General features: G+C 44.8%; 1 protein-coding gene across 1 annotated transcript; it reads left to right on the top strand.

The window, feature by feature from the left end:
- Positions 1–619: 619 nt before the first annotated feature.
- On the top strand, positions 620–19,104 carry LOC143828734 (membrane-spanning 4-domains subfamily A member 15-like). The gene is made up of 6 exons (XM_077318984.1): positions 620–1,063; positions 6,004–6,126; positions 8,694–8,750; positions 10,378–10,509; positions 15,065–15,172; positions 17,559–19,104. Exons 1-6 carry the CDS (start codon positions 815–817, stop codon positions 17,697–17,699), a joined length of 810 nt encoding a protein of 269 aa, XP_077175099.1. The 5' UTR covers positions 620–814; the 3' UTR covers positions 17,700–19,104.
- The last annotated feature ends 942 nt before the right edge of the window (positions 19,105–20,046 follow it).

Here is a 20,046-nt window from a genome sequence, read left to right on the forward strand (position 1 = left end):
AATTCTGCTCCATCCTCCATATGGCACCCTTTTAAATACTTGAAGATGGTTATCAGATCCCTTTCAGTCGTCTCCTCTCCAGGCTCTTAGTCTTCTTTCCAGTATGCTTTGTGGAACTGGGTGTGGACTCAGTGGTTCCACTGGAATCAGAAGTTTATATTTGATTTCTCCTGGTACAGTTTTCAGCAGGAGAAAATGTCTGCCTAGTACATACATTACAACCTAATCATATTGAATGCTTTGTAAGTCTTCCTTGATTCTACTAATGTAGATAATTGAAGTCCACATATAATTTCTGCCCCAGTGTATCTTAAACTGCATGTACACTAGGGCAGTGGTCCCCAACCTTTTTGAGGCTAGGGACCGGCAGGGCAACTGCCCGCCCGTGCATGCCGCGCATGCACAGTTGGGCCGCGCATGCACACATGCGCCATGCACGGCCAAAATTGCACGTGCGTGGGCATGGCCCTGATTCCCTCTCCCCCCCCCCTCCTGCAGTAAGAAGCTTCCCGGGCCACAAGCTTGTGGCCCAGGAAGTTTTTTACTGCAGGGGGAGGGGAGGGGCGGGGAGAGGGAGCTGCAGCCCGGTGCCATGGCCTTCGCGGCCCGGCACCGGGCCGCGGGCCGCGGGTTGGGGACCACTGCACTAGGGGCTTCTGCTATTCAGTGAGAGAATCTTGACATATGGTTGTGCTTTCCACAGCAGCAGGGAAGCACCACTTTGGATTCTACTTCAGATTTCATTGTGTCTGTTGGGGACACAGTCCATAAAATTTCTTCAAATCTGGGAGAAGTTTTTCATGTGCTTGTTTCAATGGGTTTCATTTCCCCCCTTCCAGACATTTGTTCTGCAGCTTCACTAGGAATGGAAGACAGAACGGTGCTCTTTATTCCCCCTAACGATGCCAACCCAGTCCAAGCAGCCCAGATAACCCCTGATATGGTTATCCAGACACCAGGGATTCTACAATATGCAGGCCAGCAGCTCAGCAACCAACCTCCACTGAACCATGAGGTGGGATTGAGGGAGAAGCTCCAAAAAGCAGAGAGCAAGACTCTTGGGGTAAGTGTGTTCAGTTTCTGTTTGCACTGCAACTGCATCGTGATTTCAGTTATTTCCTGATTTCAGGTATTTCCTTGGGCGGCATCAGCCCAAGGAGGAACAAAGGAAGTGGTTCAAAGGGGAACCTGGCAAATATTCACCATTTACATCATTCTCACTCAGTCACAACACACAGTCACACTCACAGTTGCACACACAGTTGCACGCATTTTCCAGACTTTTTTATTGAACCCCAGAGTCTTAGGTTAGGAAGGGATCTTGCAGGCCATCTAGCCTAGAAATCTAAAGCTTGAATTTTCCTGACAGAAGACCTCCAGGAAGAGAGTACTATTCCCAAAGTACCTGGCTCCACTGTTGAACCTAATGTTCAGCCAAATTTTGTTTTCTGTAACTGAAGCTCACAAGAACTACTCTTGCTATCTTGCACAATTAAGCATAAATCTTTATCCTCTTCAAAGTGACCGGTTCTCAGATATTTGAAGAACATAACCATGCCTCTAGTGGTCTCTAAAGAACCACTATATAAAGGGGATAAACTCTGCCCAAAGAAATATAGACCTATAGGCTTATAGTCATCTTTTGGCAAACTTTATGCAAGCCATTTACTCACTAACTTGGAAGGATTTGGGACATCTATTGGGAATGGAACAAGCTGGACTTTGAAGGGGTATGTCAGTAACTGATCATTGTGTAGCTTGTGTGCATATGGCTGAGAAATATACTAGAATCAAACAGCCAAACAGGTATGGCTGCTTATGCATGGAAGTGGCCGCACCAGGCCACCACCAAGTCCTAGTGGTGGAGCAGTATGCCCCACCGCTTCCCATGTATGCATGGGGGACAAAATCCCCTGACGCACATGGTCCACCCTGGAGTTGTGCGTGTGCACATACAACTCGAGGTAGACAGGTTCCTCCGCATCATGCAGTGATGGAAGTGGCGGTGTGTGTATGTGTCCCTGAACAAGGGTAGGGTAGCATGGTGACGCTATCCCACTATCATGGGGATCGATGAACGCCCTATTTGGCTTCACGACACCACAAAGCTGCATAGGACCTTTCATGTCCCTTCAGGGACATTGTAGGATTGTAGGTGGGGAGGAGCCGGGCCTAAATTGTCCAGCTATTCCACACACACACACTACAGAAAGCTCTATGAAAGCCAAAAGTACAGCTGCAATTTTGAGGATTTCCCACCATTACCACCATAGGTGCTTAACTTGTCCCTACAGCTTTGAATGCATTTTGGGCAAAAATAACCTCACTGTTTTTGTATGCCATTTTGGTGTCGATTGGTTGCCTGGGTGGATTGGTAGCCCAGATATAAACCATACAGATTTCCTTAGATTGATTTTAGCATGTCCTAGATGTATCGCCTCATTCTCTCTGTTAATGCAATCTGGGCAGAAGACAATTTCTCTTGTAGCCTGGATAATGGTTATTAAATATTGGCTTGCAATTAATCTAGCAAGTAAGAAATCATTAGTTTCAGTGCCAGTATTAGATGCTTTTAAACCTGGATGGGTTCACTATTCATAGATAAACTGAATTCACTTGATTCGGATTATGACTGTTCTGGCCTTAGGTAAGACTGGTGCTTATAGCTTGGTTAATAGCCACTCTGTGGTGGAAGAATGGCATGGGAAGTTCACCCCTGTACTTTGGATATTCATACTTTAATCAATTCCAGTTACCATATTATTTCTATAGTATTATGGTAAGATTTTGGAGATTTATTTTTTCTGGCAAGCATGAATTCATTTCCATTTGCTGTCTTACATAGATACTCTACAGGCCACAAAAGGGGATCTAGAGTTTGTATCTGTGATAGGTCTTCAGTAGAAACTACGAAGAATTTCTTCTTTTTCTGTGCAATTTATTTGGATCTGGAAAGAAAATATCTGAGCCCTCATCCAAATAAAAAGCCTGTGCACTCTTCTAACCATCATTTAATTTCTGTTACCAGACCTGGATTTTAACATAATGTTAGATATGTGCAAATATATAGCTGCTGCAATTAAATGTTGTTCCCTGAACCCCCCTACAATTTGCCTATATCTTTCTTAAATTGCAGCATCGTATTCTAGATAATGGCTGATTAGTGTGGGATATAATGGTACTATTACTTCCTTGTGACTTGGGTATTATGCCGCTTAATTAGGGATGCCATGAACTTTGCAGGAAAATATTCAGTGTGTGACAGCCACAATCACTTGTGAGCTATGCCTCAGCTCTGATCTCCTGTTCATCCACCTCAAACAACAGTTGAACAGCCTTGCAGCTGCACAGCAGGGATGCTTGAATGCCTGACAGTCCTGCTTACTTCATGTTTGCCAGTGGTGATCAGGCAGCCCATTAATCAGTGAGCTTTCAGCTGTTTGCAGCCTCTTCATGTAGATTCACAAGCTACTTGCAGCCATCAGAAGCTGATCTCCCATCCTGGTAATTTTGTTGTCACAGACTTGCTGAGACGCAGCAAAATCAGAGCAGGGGGATGCAATGTTCATCTGACTCCTCATCAACTCACTGATGTCGACCTGGGCTGCAGAGTAAAGGAGAAAAATTATGTCTTTGTCCTTTGGCAATGGGGAACCTCAGAAACGTGGTCTCTGTTCTGCTTTTCTCCTGTTTCCATTCTAAGTTTGGTGGGGACAAAAGCAATGCTTTAAATGTCTGTTTTGCAAAAAGAAAGTCAGGGAGAGCTGGGCTGAATTTGCACTTACTTTGTTTATTCTGTTGTGGATCCTGCTGAATCCAGATCGATTTGAACTCGGGTCTCCCCCCCCCCCCATTGAAACAGAAAAGTGTTCTGCACATGGTTAGGGGAGGGGAGGGGAGGGGGGAGCCAAGCGCAGCAGGAGACTCTTTCTTTATTTTCTTGAAGGGGGGGGGAGATTGGAGACAGCAGAAGAGGAAGAAAAAACCAAGAGGCAAATCTCTACTGAGAGATGTTTTTTCTGTAGCTTCTGCTGAGAAAAGTTAGAGCTTCTCCTTTAAGGCAATCCTGTTGAATTCAGATCGCTTTGAACTCGGGTCTTCCTCTTCCCCCCTCCCCATTGAAACAGGAAAGTCTTCTGCACGTGGCTAGGGAGGCTCAGAAGAGGGGGGGAGGCAAATGGAGACTCTTTTTCTGTTTTCTTGAAGGGGGGAGAGGATCCAAGAAGCCAGAGGAGGGAGGAAAAAATCCTTTCTTTTCTTGAAGGGGGGGGGAACAAAGAAGGCACAAATAAAATCCAAGGCCGACAGAAGTTGAGAGAAATTAGGGGCTTCTCCTTTGAGGCAGGCTTGTCACATGACCACCTGTAGCCAATCACGGGTCATCTACCACAGAGGAGAGCCCAGATTCAAAACAATGCGATTTTCTGAATATATTCAGGATTAGCAGCAGTCTGAGATATCCCACAATAAAGGTAGGGTCACTCCGGATCAATCCTTCTTGCTGCAGAAGGAAAATTTAAATTGCCCAAAATCCAAACGGAAATCGCATTCTGTGTAGAGGGCAGGGACTGAATCGATCTGGGGTTGGAATAAAAGCTCCGTGCAGTTTACACCTCAATCCGATTCTTCAAATATTGAGGGTTATATCCAGGCTAAAGGTGGGGTCACTGCAGATCAATCATGCTTGTTACAGAGGTAAAATTTAAATTGGACAAAATAAAAATGGAAATCACATTCAGTGGAGATAGCAGGGACTGAATCGAGCTGGGATTGGAATAAAAGCTCTGTGCAGACTACACCCTGGTTTCTTTCACCCTCCAAGCTGGGTGTAGAGAAATTGCATAGAAATTCACAGCATCCCTTCTGCACAAGAGCTGTGCTGGAGGAATTTGTTCCCTTGTAGTGGGGCTAGTTTGTCCTTGTTTTATTGATTCAGTTTATTTATCGATTTAATTTATATCCAATCACTCTCCATGGACTCGTGATGGGTCACAAAAAACAAAATAAAATCCCCAATAAGACCTATACAATCCAAACAGCCTCCCTCTTCTTCTCTGAGGCCAGGGACCACAAGCAGATTAGCACTCACAAAGCAAAGAGCCCTGTGGGGAGTATAAGGAGACAAGTGGTCCCTCAGATAGGCAGGGCCCAAGCCATGGATGGCCTTAAGGGTTAATACCAAAAACCTGAACCTGATCCTGACCACAGCTGACAGCTGCCTCAGCACAGGCTGCATATGGGCCCTCCAAGATTTACCAGTGAAGACCCTGGCAGCTGCATGTTGCAGCAGCTGCAATTTCCAGGTCAGAGAGAAGGGTAGGCCTGCGTAGAGTGAGTTACAGTAGTCTAATCTGGAGGTGACCTTTGCATGGGTTACTAGGCAGTCCTAGAACTGTTACTAGGCAGTCCAAGGGCAAGTAGGGTGCTAGTAGACTCACCTGGCGAAGAAGGAAAAATGCAATGAGGGCTACTCCATTGACAGGGAGGCATCCAGGATCACACCCAAGTTTCCAGACAAGGGAGTGATATTAAGCCAGACTGGGTAGGTACGCTTCCTGTCTGGCCTCCTTGTTGCTCAACCACAGGACCTCCATCTTGGAGGGGTTTAGTTTCAGGCGACTCTGCTCTAAACCTCCAGCGACTGCTTCCAAACATCTGGCAAATGTATCTGGGGGGAGGGGAAGAATGGATGGCTGTCCATGAAGAGATATAGCTGGGCGTCATCCGCATACTGGTGACAACCCAGCCCAGAGCTCCGGACCAGTTGGGCCAGAGGACACATAAAGATGTTGAATAATGTGGGGGGAAATACTGCCCCCTATGACACCCCACATGGGAGCTGATAACTCCCATAACAATAACTCATCCCCCAATAACTCCTCCCCCACAGCTACCCTCTGTGTCTGGTTCCAGAGAAAGGAGCACCACCTCAGGAGTGTGCTGAGGGGCCAGAAGAACTCAAGCCTTGCTAGGACTAATTTCACTTCTATTTTCTTCCCACAGGCCATCCAGATTATAATAGGACTAGTACACATTGGTTTTGGGAGTGTCTCTGTGGCTGATCATAGGCAGCAGTATGTTGGATTGGCCACTCTTGCAGGTTATCCATTCTGGGGTGGACTATTTGTAAGTATTATATTATTTGTCTTGGTTTTGCATTTAGATGTTGAAGGAGATCTGAATTCAAATTCCTGTTCAGCTGTTGCTTTGTCTGTGACCTAACCAAGCCACTTTTTCTGTTGCAATTTAATTTCTGGAAAATGAAGGGCATATGATCATTATGAAGATTCATTGTTATGAAGATGAAAGATGTAAAGACATGTTAAAATTGGAGCAGTGAGATCACCATACAAGTTGAAAGTGTAGGATTAGAGTGCCCTACCTGTTTCTGGAAAAAGGTTAAAAAGCCACAGATCTATAATTAGCACAGAAGAGCTGTCCATGAATGAGTAAAACCCCTACTTCTTAACAGACTTTTGAAATCAAAAAGGCAATGCTCCCTCTACTCTATTTGTTCTTTAGTCATTTCCATTCATTTCAATTGGAACTCCAATTTTTCTCCATCTTCACTATGTTTGCCCTCAGAATTGTACCCATCTCTGTGGGGGATCTTCTTGCCTGCCAAATCTAAGGATTTCAGGTGAATGTATCCTTTTACAGACATTTAACATCCTCAAACACAGAGGGAAGACAATAATGTTGCTAGGCAAGTGACTTTTTCATCCTTTCCCAGAATCCTCAAGCATGGGAGGAATTAAGTGTCTAGTGAACTAGGGTTGCCAACCTGGAGACCTCCTGAATTATGACTTTCCCTCTGGAGAAAATGGCAGCTTCTGAGGGTGTGCTCTATGACATCACATCCCTTGCTGAATTTCTGCCCATTTCCAAACTCTGCCTTCCCCAGGTTCCTCCTTCAAATCTCCAGGAATTTCCCAAGCCAGAACTAGCAACACTAAAACAAAGAATGACTCAGCTATGCAGCCACAGCTTGCTAAACTTTCCTTTTTGGGCTTGGCTGGCTTTAACATTTTCCTCCCACTGTAGATGGATGGATGGTAGTGTTTTTTTCCATAGAGATCCAAGGATCTGTAAGCTGCTTTCAGCACATCTGACCATTTGGTCCTGTTTGACACCCCGGCGTCCCTGGGGTGAGAGGCACTGCATTGAGGGGATTCTCCTCGTTTCTTCAGGGATGTTCACACAGGGTAGCCATTGGTGATCAGCCCCCACCCAGCCCTAAGCTCTGGGATCCCACAGGGCTTGGTCTTCTCTCCAATGTTGTCTGGCAGAGATTGTCAGGGGGATTGGAGTTAGGTACTACCAATATGCAGAGGACATACCTACCTTTTATGTACATGCCTTCTAAAATTCAAGGCAGTGACAGACGAGTGGGGTGGCTGGGGTTGTGAAAAGCAAGGTAACTGTGAGAGAAAATAGTGTAATCATGTGAACAGGCTGCTCCAAATTCATTTGGACACATCTCAACAGCTTCCTAAATAACGAGTTCCCTGCTCATGACAGAGAAGCGGGACATGAGATGAACTGGCAGCTTCTTGAGCATGTCAAATAAGTTGATTATTCTTCCATGCCTCAATGATGGACATTGAATTTTGATTGCCCAGCCACATATTGCTTGTTTTCTCAGCATGAACTTTGCCTCTCTCATGTAACAGATGTTCCAATAAAATATCTTGTCCTAAAATATAAAAGGCTTTATGTACAAAATGTCATGCAAGGCATATCCATATACAGTGCTGCTGAAAGGAATCCACCAGTCTTACAGGAGACTGCAAGTCTTTATGGCTTCATGGTTTGAGGACTCATTTCTGTCTCCTTGAGCATCCATCAAGCATGGGATCACAATAACAATTGCAATAATACTCACTGTGTCACCCCAAATGACAGATGAGAAGAAATACTGTATATCACCTTAAATTTCTCCTTCATTCAAAAAACTTGTCCTGACAGTCTGACTCTCAGAGGGTATGTGGGACACATACCTGCTCTGGAGCTACCTGGTCAGGGCCCCCTCCCTCCCTCGCAAACACACATACACATAAACACACAGAGAGACTCCCTGCCTTTCCCACCTCACCTGTTGGTTTCCTTACCTTCTTCTTGGTTCCTCCCCCCTCCCTCACAAATACACAGTCACATACACATACAGAGACTCCCTTCCCTCCCCCTGTTCCCCTCCCACCTGTTTGTTTCCCAACTTCCTTCTTGCTTCCTCTCTCTCTCTCTCTCTCTCACACACACACACACACAGAGACCCCCCGTCCCCTTCCCCTCTCCTATTTCCCCCATTTACCTGTTGGTTTCCAAACCTCCCTCCCTCCCAAGCAAAAACACATACTCCATTCCCCCTCCCCCCTCCTGCTTACCCACTCCTTTGTTGCCGCCTCAGCTCCCGCAGGTCGCACAGCTGCTGCCTAGGCCCCTGGGGGCCCCCTAAGAATGTCATCCCAGTTGGATGGTGCATGGAGAAGTTACACGTAGCAAAAATTTTACCACTAAAATTAGTTGAAAGAACATTTGGATTGGTTTTGTAATATTAAAGAATCTGACTTACTTTTACAATGACATTAGAACTGAATCAGACTTTCCCCTCTGCCTACAGAAGGCAGACTATAGCTGTACAAAATGTGAATTACAGACTTCAGTCTAATACATTCCCTCCCTCTTTTGGACAGTTCATTGCTTCTGGATCACTTTCCGTTTCAGCTGAGAAATATCAGACCATCTTACTGGTAATATATCTAACCCATAACCTATACAATATAGAGAAGATAAGAAAATAAATATCTGCCTGCCTGCCTGCCTGCAATTATTTTCTTTTCTTTCCTATAAAAATATTTTTGTTTTGTGAAGCCAGCAAATATGTCTTCCTCATATATTCTGTCTAGCACCATATCAAGAGCCCACACAAAGAGATTTAGACATTGTATGTGCGTGTGTGTGAGTGAGTGAGAGAGATGCTCACAAGCTCTGTGGCCATGACGGGCTTTGAGGCCTCCCCCCCCCGTGGCAAGGCAGTGAGGGTCAATCCCCAGGCCATGTGTGAGACCCATCACCCCCCCCTGGAATGGCGCGTCCTCCACTGGGCCGCCAAGCACACCCACGGCCTTTGCGAGGCCATGGGTGTGCTTTGCGGCTGGGGGGGGGGAAGCTCTCCTTGCCCCCCCCACCCCCCCGGGACGGCATGGCCTCCCCCGGACTTCCAAGCACACCCATCTTGGCCTTCCTCCCCCCTGCAAATGTGAAGCTGTGTGCAGCCTGGCAAGCACAGCTGGCGCCTCTGCCAAGGCACCGGCTGTGCTTGCCAGCCGGGTTAGGAACTGTAGGGGCAGGACCAATCTGGGTGCAGCTAGCTGCACCCTGATTGGCCCTATTTCCAACTCGAACAGCCAGACCATCCGTCCCCTGAGGCTGCTTCCCTTTTATTTATACGGAGACCATGGATAAGGATTACTGTTTTAATTACAGCACCCTAAGCTGGTTCCCGGAAGAGGTATAGAAACTTAATTATCTTATACAGCTTTTGCTGTATTCATATTTGGCTAAGGGCTAAGTGGGCGGAGAGTGGGCGGGGCTGGTCTGGAGCCAATGGGAAGGCACAAAGCGCCTTCTGATTGGCCCCTCACCAGGACAGACAGCAGTTCTACCCGATTGGGTGAGGGCGCAATCTGGGCCCTCACCAGGACAGGCTAGAAAGCGATGGAGAAGTGGCAAGACACCGTGAGTACAGAAGGAAGCCTACCCTTTAGGCCTAGAAGCCCAAAGGGAAGGCCTCAAGGGAAGGCCATGTCACTGTGGGGTGGGGGTCGGGTCCTTTCAAAGCTTGTTCTCATGAATGGGCTTTTAATCTAGTTTAATTAATAATAATAAAATATAGGGCAGGTGGAGGCCCATTTGGAAACAGATCCTGTACCAGATTCTGAGACTAATATATCACCTTTCTTTCTTCTCCTGGGTACATTCCTGGTTGCATGGTTTTTACAATAGTGCCTTTTTAACCCACAAAGGGTATAAGTATCAAACGCAGAACAGAAGGGAGAGCATTGAGCTACATTAACTTCTTCCTCAGGTGAAATGTAAAGAATCTGAAGCTGCACAATTTACATGCACACTGATGTGCTTCATATAAATGTCCCCAATGAGGAGATAGTGCCCCCTAGAGCCAAGCCCCTCTCTCCCTGTTTGCCACCATGCTCCTTATGCAGCCTCATGCATGCAACTCACAGTTTGGGTCTGATCTCCAGGACCTGGGGCAGAGGTGAGGAACATGTGATCTGGGTGTGGCTCTATGGTTGGACTCTTTGATTTAAAGTGACCTGTTCTCATGCTCTGTGCCTTGATTCTTTGCCTCATTTCCAGGTGAAAAGAAGTGTGGGAATGAACATCACAAGTGCTGGAATGGCATTGATCGGAATGGCTCTCTACATAAGTGGATTTATAGCTAAATCATCTTATTATTATTATTATTCATATGACTCTGCTTCTCAATGGGTATGTGAACAAATATAATCAAGATCCTTTACTGGTGGGATCCAAAGAACAGGCGCACAATATTGGAACATGCATGCACCTGGAGCTTTGACTGCTATTTGCACTATGGGAGTTCCCACTGCCAAATAAACTAGCTGTGACTTTATTACTGGCCTTAGATGAGGGTGCCTGCGAACTCTGCAGAACCAGCCTCCCAGGTTCCTCCTTGGCCATTCTATTATAGGTATAACTGGCTGTTATACACTGCCCCACCCACCTTCCTTTTACAGCAGGTTTACACCATACACAGCTACCATTCCACATCCCACATGTTGCTTGCTTCTCTCTCGGTCCAGTCTCCTTTTCTCCTTAATCCCCATTAACACACTAGTTCTGTCTTGTCCTCTCAAACCTCATACCACCTTGCTGCATTTGTCTGCTTGTCTCTCACATCATTAGGCCATTCCTCAGGGTCCTGCTTCCCTCCTTACAATGGCTTTATTTTTGCATTAGAAGTTTCAGTTACATTCAGAGCTCATTTCACTTGTTGCATTTTTGTTGTTCTGCTCCTCCATTGTGAATTCCACATGGCTCATCTTGGATTATTTTTTTCCTTCTGCAGTGGTTCTGCCCTTGGTTCACTACTTGGTTCCGTTTCAGTGGCTTCTCTAAGAGTGGTTTTGGTCCACTGTTTTGATCCCTCACTCCTTTTTAGTTGGAGTTAAAATGGATAGCAGAAATGTTTCTTTGGTTTACCTTCCCATGCCCCATTCTGCCGTATTAGGGCAATCCTGCTCCTCAGAGAACAGTCCTCCAATCCAACATTGCCACAGTGGATTCATCCCTCCCACCACACTTATTTGTCAGTTTGACAAGAGTATGGCTGGGTGCATCTTCTTTTGAAATATTAAGGAAAAATTATTCAAGTTGCTTTCAGTTTCCAGCTAGTAGTGCAAGAGTCTGCCTCAGCACCTCCATTCCACCTTGGCGAGCAGAAGCTGAGGCAAACGTCATGGAAATATAAAAATCCAATAAATAAAGAAATAAAACCAGCACCGGCATCCTCCATTTCTGTTCTTGGGAGAGCGCCATTTTCAATTGATGATTTGACAGGGGCAGGTGTCTTAAAGCAAGCCTGTCCACTGGCGATGTTTGGCACCTGTGATTTGCATGCCTGGAGATGGCGGAGCTGAAGAGGGGTTTGCACTAAGGCTGTTGGACCCTGTGGGAAGAGTGCCTGTGAGAGTCCATGAGTCTCTGGCAGAGTGCAGCTCAGGACTTTCTTCCCAAGCCAGGCATGTGGGAGCTGCACAGACAGAAGCCAGTGAGCAGCATGAGAGAGTCTGGCTGGAAAGAAGAGTTTCCCAGCTGCGTTTCACACATGCACACACAGATCCCTCTTGCAAACCAGCCCCCCCCCCCACTTTGCATTCTTTGATGTGGTGCAGAGAATTTATGCTGACATTGCAGGAGGAAAAAGAAAATTCAATACATAGTACTCTGTGAGTCCACCACTGACTAAATCCAGAGTTAACACTGAGAGCAGAAAAGGTCAGCAAGTTCTCTGGTGAGCATTTCACAGCTTCATTCTCCCCCATATCTTGGCTCTCTCTTTCCTCTACCAGCTCTTCAGCCATGAGCCGTTCTGCAGCTCCATCCATCTCCCCCTCAGTCTTCTAACAGCCAGCTGGTCTTTGTTTTCCCTCCTGCCACTGCATGTCACATCCTGCACAATCTTCCTCCCTATCTATGCAGCTTGCTATCTCCAGCTGCTACTCTGCCTTCACAGGGACAACTTGTGTATCACACTAGCCATTGCCCACTTTAAAAGATAGCTTAACTCTAAGGCAGTGGGAATGAGGGATGTGCACCAAAGACTAGATTACCTTAGATTCAGATTGAAATGATTCGGGTATACCTACATCACCCAAATCCCAGTATCAGTACAGGGATTCAGGTTCAGGTGATTAGAGTACAGCTGAATCAATTCAGAATTGGACCTAGATATCCATTTAAAGGGCTTAGAGCCCACAGGTCAGCTCCCACCCACCCCACGGGATCCCAGGCTGCAGCTGGCTCCAAAGGGGTCAGAGAGTCAGGGCGCAGTGCTGACCTAGAGCCTGTTGCAACCTGTGATTGGGCAGGGTAGGCCTGGAGGGTCAACTCTAGGCCCACCCTGCCCAATCTCAGGCTGCAGCAGGCCCTAGGTCAGCACTGCGCCCTGCCTCCCCAAAACCTTTGGAGCTGGCTGCAGCCTGGGATCCAGCAGGGTGGGTGTGGAGCTGACTCTGAGCGGAATCGTTCATCCCTAATGGAAACTGCTAAGGAGAAAATACATTACATGTCAGGCTATCCATCCATCCTATGTCTGTCCACCCCTCCATCTGGCTACCTGTCAATCCATTCATTGGAGCTCCATGAGCAGGTTAAAAAGCAAGTGTGTAAGGGTTATCCAGCAGACCTTATATACCTAGATTTCCAAAAGGCTTTTGAAAAGGTTTCTCATCAAAAGCTCCTAAGTAAGTTTTGTTAGCAAAGTAGATAATGCAGTGATCTTGCACAACCTGATTGAAGAGTAGATAAAACTTTATTCAGGAAATAACATGCTTGATAGTGCAGAGGAGAGGCAGAGGTGGTCTATCCCCTGCAGGTATTCTTGTCTTCTTTGTACACTAGTCATTGCCTATTCCAACAAGCTTAACAATCATAGGATAAGATGATGGATCCTTTTGTTGGAAAGGCTAAATAATAAGGGACTTTTCATTTTAGGGGGAAAAGGCTCTTATGGGGGACATGATAGAGGTTTATAAAATTATGCATTGGGTGGAGAAAGTGGATAGGAATAACTTTTTCTCCCTATTGCATGTTGCTACAATTCAGGGGCACACAATGAAGTTGACCAGCAATACATTCAGGACAGTCTACTACTTGTGCTTTATTACAGTGCTAGACCAGTAATGAAATTACAATGTACATAAAGTAAATTCAGGACATTCAAAAGGGAATATGCCTTTACTCAATGGGTAATTAAACAGTGTCATTCATTGCCAGCATACAATGATAAAAGAGAATATTAGGCAGACTGATGGAGAATAGGTCCATCAATGGATACTAGTCATGGTGAACAAAGGGAACTCCCATATTCAGAGTAGCAAAAGTCTCTGAATTCCAGTGCAAGGAGAAAGCCCTGGCCTTGATGCTCTGTTTGTTGGCCTTCCAAAACAGCTGGTTTAGCTGCTTTGTGAAATGTATACAGGGCTAAAAGGACCACTGGTCTTATCTGGCTGCACTCTCCTTATGTTCTCAAGGAGAATTACAAAAAGAGAATAAACAGTGGAATAAAGAAAACAGTATATGATATGACGACGAGCCTCTTGTGGCGCAGAGTGGTAAGGCAGCCGTCTGAAAGCTTTGCCCATGAGGCTGGGAGTTCAATCCCAGCAGCCAGCTCAAGGTTGACTCAGCCTTCCATCCTTCCGAGGTCGGTAAAATGAGTACCCAGCTTGCTGGGGGGTAAAACAGTCATGACTGGGGAAGGCACTGGCAAACCACCCCGTATTGAGTCTGCCATGAAAACGCTGGAGGGCGTCACCCCAAGGGTCAGACATGACTCAGTGCTTGCACAGGGGATACCTTTACCTTTACCTTTATATGATATGACACAAACAATGCCATAAATTCAAAGTCAATGCAGGACAAACAATGCCCGCAGGAAGGAATGCAACAAAGGAAAATCCTATTCACTACATGAAAGGGCCTGCCTCACACAATTCTATTTACTACAACCTAATTCTGTTTATAAAAATGCCATCCTGCACATTTGAAAACACTGCTTTGCAAACAAGATACTGCATACTATTCCCTTTATGAAGGTGCACTTCACTTCCTTTCCCTTTCCTCTTTACAGACAGGCTGTCCTCAATAACTGCACATTAAACAATCTGCAGAATGACAGAAGGGTAGGAGCCTTCTTGACCTCCTCCAAGTTAATGCACAAACCACCCTCCCCATATCCCACCCCATATTTGACTTCTTTCAATAAGTAGATGGAAACAAGCCTCCCTTAACCTCCAGCTCTTCTACTTATGCCTCCTCTGCTGTAACCAACTTCAGCCCTGAAAACCATCCTAACGTCCCATGTGGACTTAAATCCAGCATCGGTTTGATTTTTCTTTTGTGTCCTGTCCTGTTTTAACAGTCTTCATGTGGCATTAAAAAAGAATGGGGCACAAACTGGATGTTTAGTTATGTGTTTGCATTTCACGTATTATTGTCCTTATTTGTGTCTGGGATCCTTGCTTTGGTGTGTTGAAATACACCACACCACATGCACCAAGAAGGTCCCTGCCACATCCTTACCCACAAAAAGAGGTTTCACAGTCATATATTCAAAGTAGCATTCGAATGTCATGCAGGCCCCTTGACCAAATGATTCAGAATGCTCACCACTGCCCTCCTATGAGCATTTTTCAAGTTACCCTCACCCCGAGTGTGATTATGGTTTTTCATGTTGTTTCCACTGAATTGTTTTACCAGAACTGAGAAGTGAATATTCACATGATTCTATGGTCTGCAGTCTGTAGGTCTTGAGGTCCTGCTTTTCATGTTCAGCTCCCTTGAGTTTTGCATCACTGTTTGGACTGCACATTTTTGGTGCCAGACAACCACTTTCAACAGTGACATGGTAAGTACTTGATACCTTGCTTAGAATTTAAGCAGATCATATTTCAAAGTACACGAAGCAGGTACTGGGGGAGAGAGAGGTTTCACTTGTACATGTAAATAAAACATGAATGAACTATGCCTTCAGGCTACTGTGAAGTTCTATGCAGCTTCCCTCTGAATCCGTTGCTTGAGTATTGATTCTAGACCTTAAATCTGATCCTGCATAGGAGGCTCTCTATTGTTATAGAGGACATCTGAATCCTCAGTGCTGGGAATGTGGTTGGCCTCATTTGAACTGACTGTACCTTGCAGCAGCAAAATGTGTATCTCTTCTGCTGCAGTGTTTTGTCATGGAGATCTCTACATTGAACACATGACTGGAATCCTCTGTGCCCCTGATGACAGTATGACTGCTAACACAATTCAGAAGGGAAAATTCACCTTTCATTTTCACAATATTTTAATGTCTTGGTTAAATGCTTGATTATGCATTAAGCATGTTTATTTTTCAAGTTTCCCAGCAGCCAATTGAAAATAATTTTGTAGAAAGGAGAATTAGATTATTTCCCGAGCTGATGCATGTATTACAGTTGTGATTTTTGTGTAGATTGAATATGGATATCTCTTGCGATATGATTACTTAGGGGTGATATAGCCGACACATCTGACTCCCCCCCATTTCAGCATTTTAAGAAATAATTTTAAAACTGTACATTCCCTGGGTACTCAAAATCATGTGAAATTTTAATTTCCAAAGATCTAGTACAAGAGTTGTCTGACAAACTTTGACTCTTCTTTGGAAACTTTATTTCTTCATTGTATATTGCATAGGAAAAGTTAAACCAGCCACACATACCCTATTAATTCCTCAGAAAAAAATATTCTTGGAAAACTCCTTAGCTATTTGCAAGTAGACATACATTCTATCATATTTTAACCAAATTCTTCATATTTATCCTCACAACAATCCTGTAACGAAGGTTAGGCTAAGAAAGAGTGACTGGCCCAGTGTGACTTCATGGCTGAGCATGGGTTTCAGCCTGTTTTTCCCTGGTCATACCTCAAACCCATACTAATCTCAGAGGGCATCTTGTACTTTTAAAATGGCTTCAGTATAACATGTGACAATAGCTCTGTCCATTTTCCCAGTTTACCAGGTGTGTATGTATACAGAACAGTAAGAAGATTGATAAACCTATTCTTGATTAATGCAGTAGAAACTGAACTAGAGTATAAAAGTGGAATAACTGGAGGAATTGAAAACCCCTTAGTGTTACCAAAGAAAGTAGCCTCATAATGGAAGGGTGCCTCACACAGAGACACTTTCATGCACAGAAGCCCATGATTGGACTTTGAGCAAGTTGGTGCGCACAGAAACCAGCCTGGCAGAGACTGACTATGGAGTCAGAAGGTCCCTCTAGCAAACCTAGGAAAGCCAAGCCAGATCTCCATCTTGTTTGAGCTTGACTAGAAGCAAACATTTCTTCTTTTTTGCCTCTTACTTTCTGCCTCTCCAGCTGACTTAGCTAGATGTGCACATTATGTGAAAACACCCCCTCCCAGCCAAAACCATCAGACTGTCAATAGGAAAGGAATATTCCCTCAGGAACTAAGTGGTACCCCTTTTGTCTATCCCCAGTTTTGTCTCCTCACCTCAAACTGTCCATTTGTTCAGTGTAATTGTTGGCTAGCAGCATCTCTCTTGCTACAATTTATTCCTGTTATGTTTCCCAAGAATCCTTCCTGACTAAACAATATGGGCCATTAAGAAGATCCTCGTAATCACATTCCTTCGATTATGAGCCACAGATATGCTTAGATTTCAGGATACAAGAAATGAAATGTGACATTCCTCCCACTTAAGTTACATCACACTTCAACTCACCTAACAGATTTTTCTATAACTTATAACCAATCACCTATCACCTGCATCACACAATACTGCCCCGCAGGCTGGTCTGGGAATTTCAAACCCTTTATCTGTCAGATCCTGGGCTCTGCTCGGTGTGTGTGTGTTGATCTCTCCACACCCAGGGTCTCATTCAACCAACACCTGCTGTTGTCAACCGCATCTTGGCCTCACCCAGATGCAGTATATTTCCTATTTCGCTATTTAGCTAACCTTTCCGCCTGTAAAACTCAGTGTGTGTATGTTTTTCTCTGTGTGTTTTGTAATAAAATACAAAATCCTTTTTGGAACCAAATTAGAGGCCTACTTATCTCAGGGTTTCCCCTAAGGAGTTGGACTTCTGTATAAACTCAGGAAGACCCTGGCCACCCTCCTCTCACTCTGCTAATTCCTCAAATTTAAAGCAGCTTTGCAGAATGCCACCGTAACAGGCACAATGACGAAAGTGATGACAAAGGGAGCATTTCTAGTAATGATGCTTTGTTCTGTATTCCAGGACATGATGGTGGTACCTGACACTGTTGGAACAGGTGGGGCAGTTCCTGCTGAAGCCATCCTTTCTCCTCCTCCCCCCTATGACTTTGTGGCTTCTGCTCAAAAGTGGGAGGATTCACCAAGAAGCCAAGAGAGACCTTGAGGGAGATACTACCAATCTCAAATAACAATCACAAAATATTTACTTCAATTTTTGCAAAACTGTTCACCTTTACCCCAAGAGACACAACAAGTGTGTCTAAAGGCCTTTTCCTGTAGCCTGGTAGACAAAGATTCAAGATCTCCCCTCTTTCAAGAACAGCATCAGTTCACCATGGGTCCTTTTTAAGAATTAGGAAGTGATGCTACTACACCATCTCTCCCCGACTATCTCCTCTGAGTTCAAACCAGTGTGCCTTTGGGTCACCTCATGTAAGGCTCAACCCAAGAGTTAGATTCTCTTCCATGTGGTGAACCCTCCCCATCACATCAGCCCAGCCCCGTCACTGACCCAATGAGATGTTGTCTTCTCCTATGCCTGTCCTGAATACTTCTTTTATGATTATGTTTCACTTGCTGTGCTTCCATCATCTAGAACAAAATTAATGGTGCCCTTTTCTTTAAAAATCTTCATATACACACAAACAACAGTCACTTGATTAGTTCACTCACATTAAAGTCAGTATACTAAAATCTCTTTAACAGCTCCCATCCAAGTGTCCATCCAAGATGTTTCCTCAATCAGCTTTGTCAATAAAATTTCAAAAGGAGGTTTATCCTTTGTCTAGTGGATGCATTTGCCAAATATCAAATGCTAGTGGATCCAATGGGGTTTTAGAAGAAATTAGAGGATTTTCCTGCTATGATTGGCACATCTGTCGATGCCCTGGTTGACCTTTGGAATTAGGAAATATCATTACCATTAAAAAACTCCTTTTACAACACTGGAAAGATAAATGTCCACCTCCATTAAATCAATGGACTGAGGACCTTAGAAATCGAATGGTACTTGACCACACGGCATAAAGATGACAACTGCTCATGGATTTATTTTTCGATATTTGGAAACTTCTTATAGAAACTTCTGAGGAGACCTGACACTGATGTTGTAAAAATATTTCTTTACTTGATGTGCTTTTTTTCTTTAAAAATTCTGTTTGGTTACTGGATTTTGAAATGTTGCCTTCTTGTGTTTTTTATTTGTGGCTTTGTTTCTGAAAGAAAGAAAAATTAAAACTATGTAAAGCTACTGAAAGAGGTCATCCAGACATCTGGGTGGAGTTGCCACCAATATGCAGATGATGCTCAGCTCTATCTCACTCACAAGCAGATTGCAGGAGCCTATGGAAACTGTAAATAGTTGCTTGGAGGTAGTTTTGGAATGAATGAGGGCTAATAAGCAGAAACTTAATCCTAGTAAAATGGAGCTGCTACTAGTGGGGGAGAAGGTCTGACCCAGGAAATGGGATACCTCATGTTCTCAATGGAATTGTACTACCTTTAAAGAAACATGGTTGTTGTAGTAGGTGGTGGTGGTGGTGGTGGTGTGTATGTACGTCTGTTGAACAAATAAGTGGCAGCAGTAGGGTTGGGCATGAACTGGGAAAATGTGGTTTGGTATATGCCTGAATTGAGAACCACAAACAGTCAATAAATTCTTAACTGCCTTATGAATGTGTTTAGTTCATGAGAATCATGGCCTGGTAGAACAGCAGCACCCCCAAGCATGCTAAAGACATCAAACTCAGTGACTCTCCTCTGACTCTCCTCTGCCCACCCTCCAAGTTTGGTGAGGGCTGGATTTATGGAGTCCGAGTTATGACCGCCCAAGAAAGTGTCCCCAGGAAAGTGCTTTCTGAGGAAATGACAGACAAACCCCATGATAATGTCTAACAATCAAAATAATACAATTCCCTCCCAAAGGTATAATGTGTGTATAATGCACACAGGCCACATTATTCCTACAACTGTTATCCATGAAGTACCAATCTTACCTGAACTGCCCAAGAAATAGGCTAAAAATGATTCCTGAGACAGCAATACAAAGCTATTTTTTCACTAGCAAGGAAGTTCTTCCTGCTGCACTTCTCTTTGCGGTAATGTTTTCAACCTCCAGGTAGAGTCTGGAGATCTAGAATCATAAGTGATCTCTTTACTATAGTGGTCAGTTTCCCTGGAGGAAATGGTCTTATTTTTGAGGGGGAGGGTGCTGAACTCAGTTCTATCCATACTTGCTCCCTAATTCCTACGCTGCTGAAACCTAACACCAGTGGGACTTCATGATGGATTTCTGGGATGATGCACCATGCCACAAGTTCTTAGGTGCCTTACCACTTTCCCTTCCTCCCCCTGCTAACTGGGGATCCTCCTTAAGGCAGAAATGGTCTCACACAGTAAGAGTGGGATCCCCCTTCGGCCCAGGAGTGATCCCTCCCCAGTCCCTTCCTGGTGGGATAGGTGCAGTTTTATGACTCATCCTTTGAAGAGTGCTGAGAATGCAGCTTCAACCC

The sequence above is a fragment of the Paroedura picta genome, chromosome 2, assembly GCF_049243985.1.
Source record: "Paroedura picta isolate Pp20150507F chromosome 2, Ppicta_v3.0, whole genome shotgun sequence".
In the NCBI taxonomy this organism is placed as follows: Eukaryota; Metazoa; Chordata; class Lepidosauria; order Squamata; family Gekkonidae; genus Paroedura; species Paroedura picta.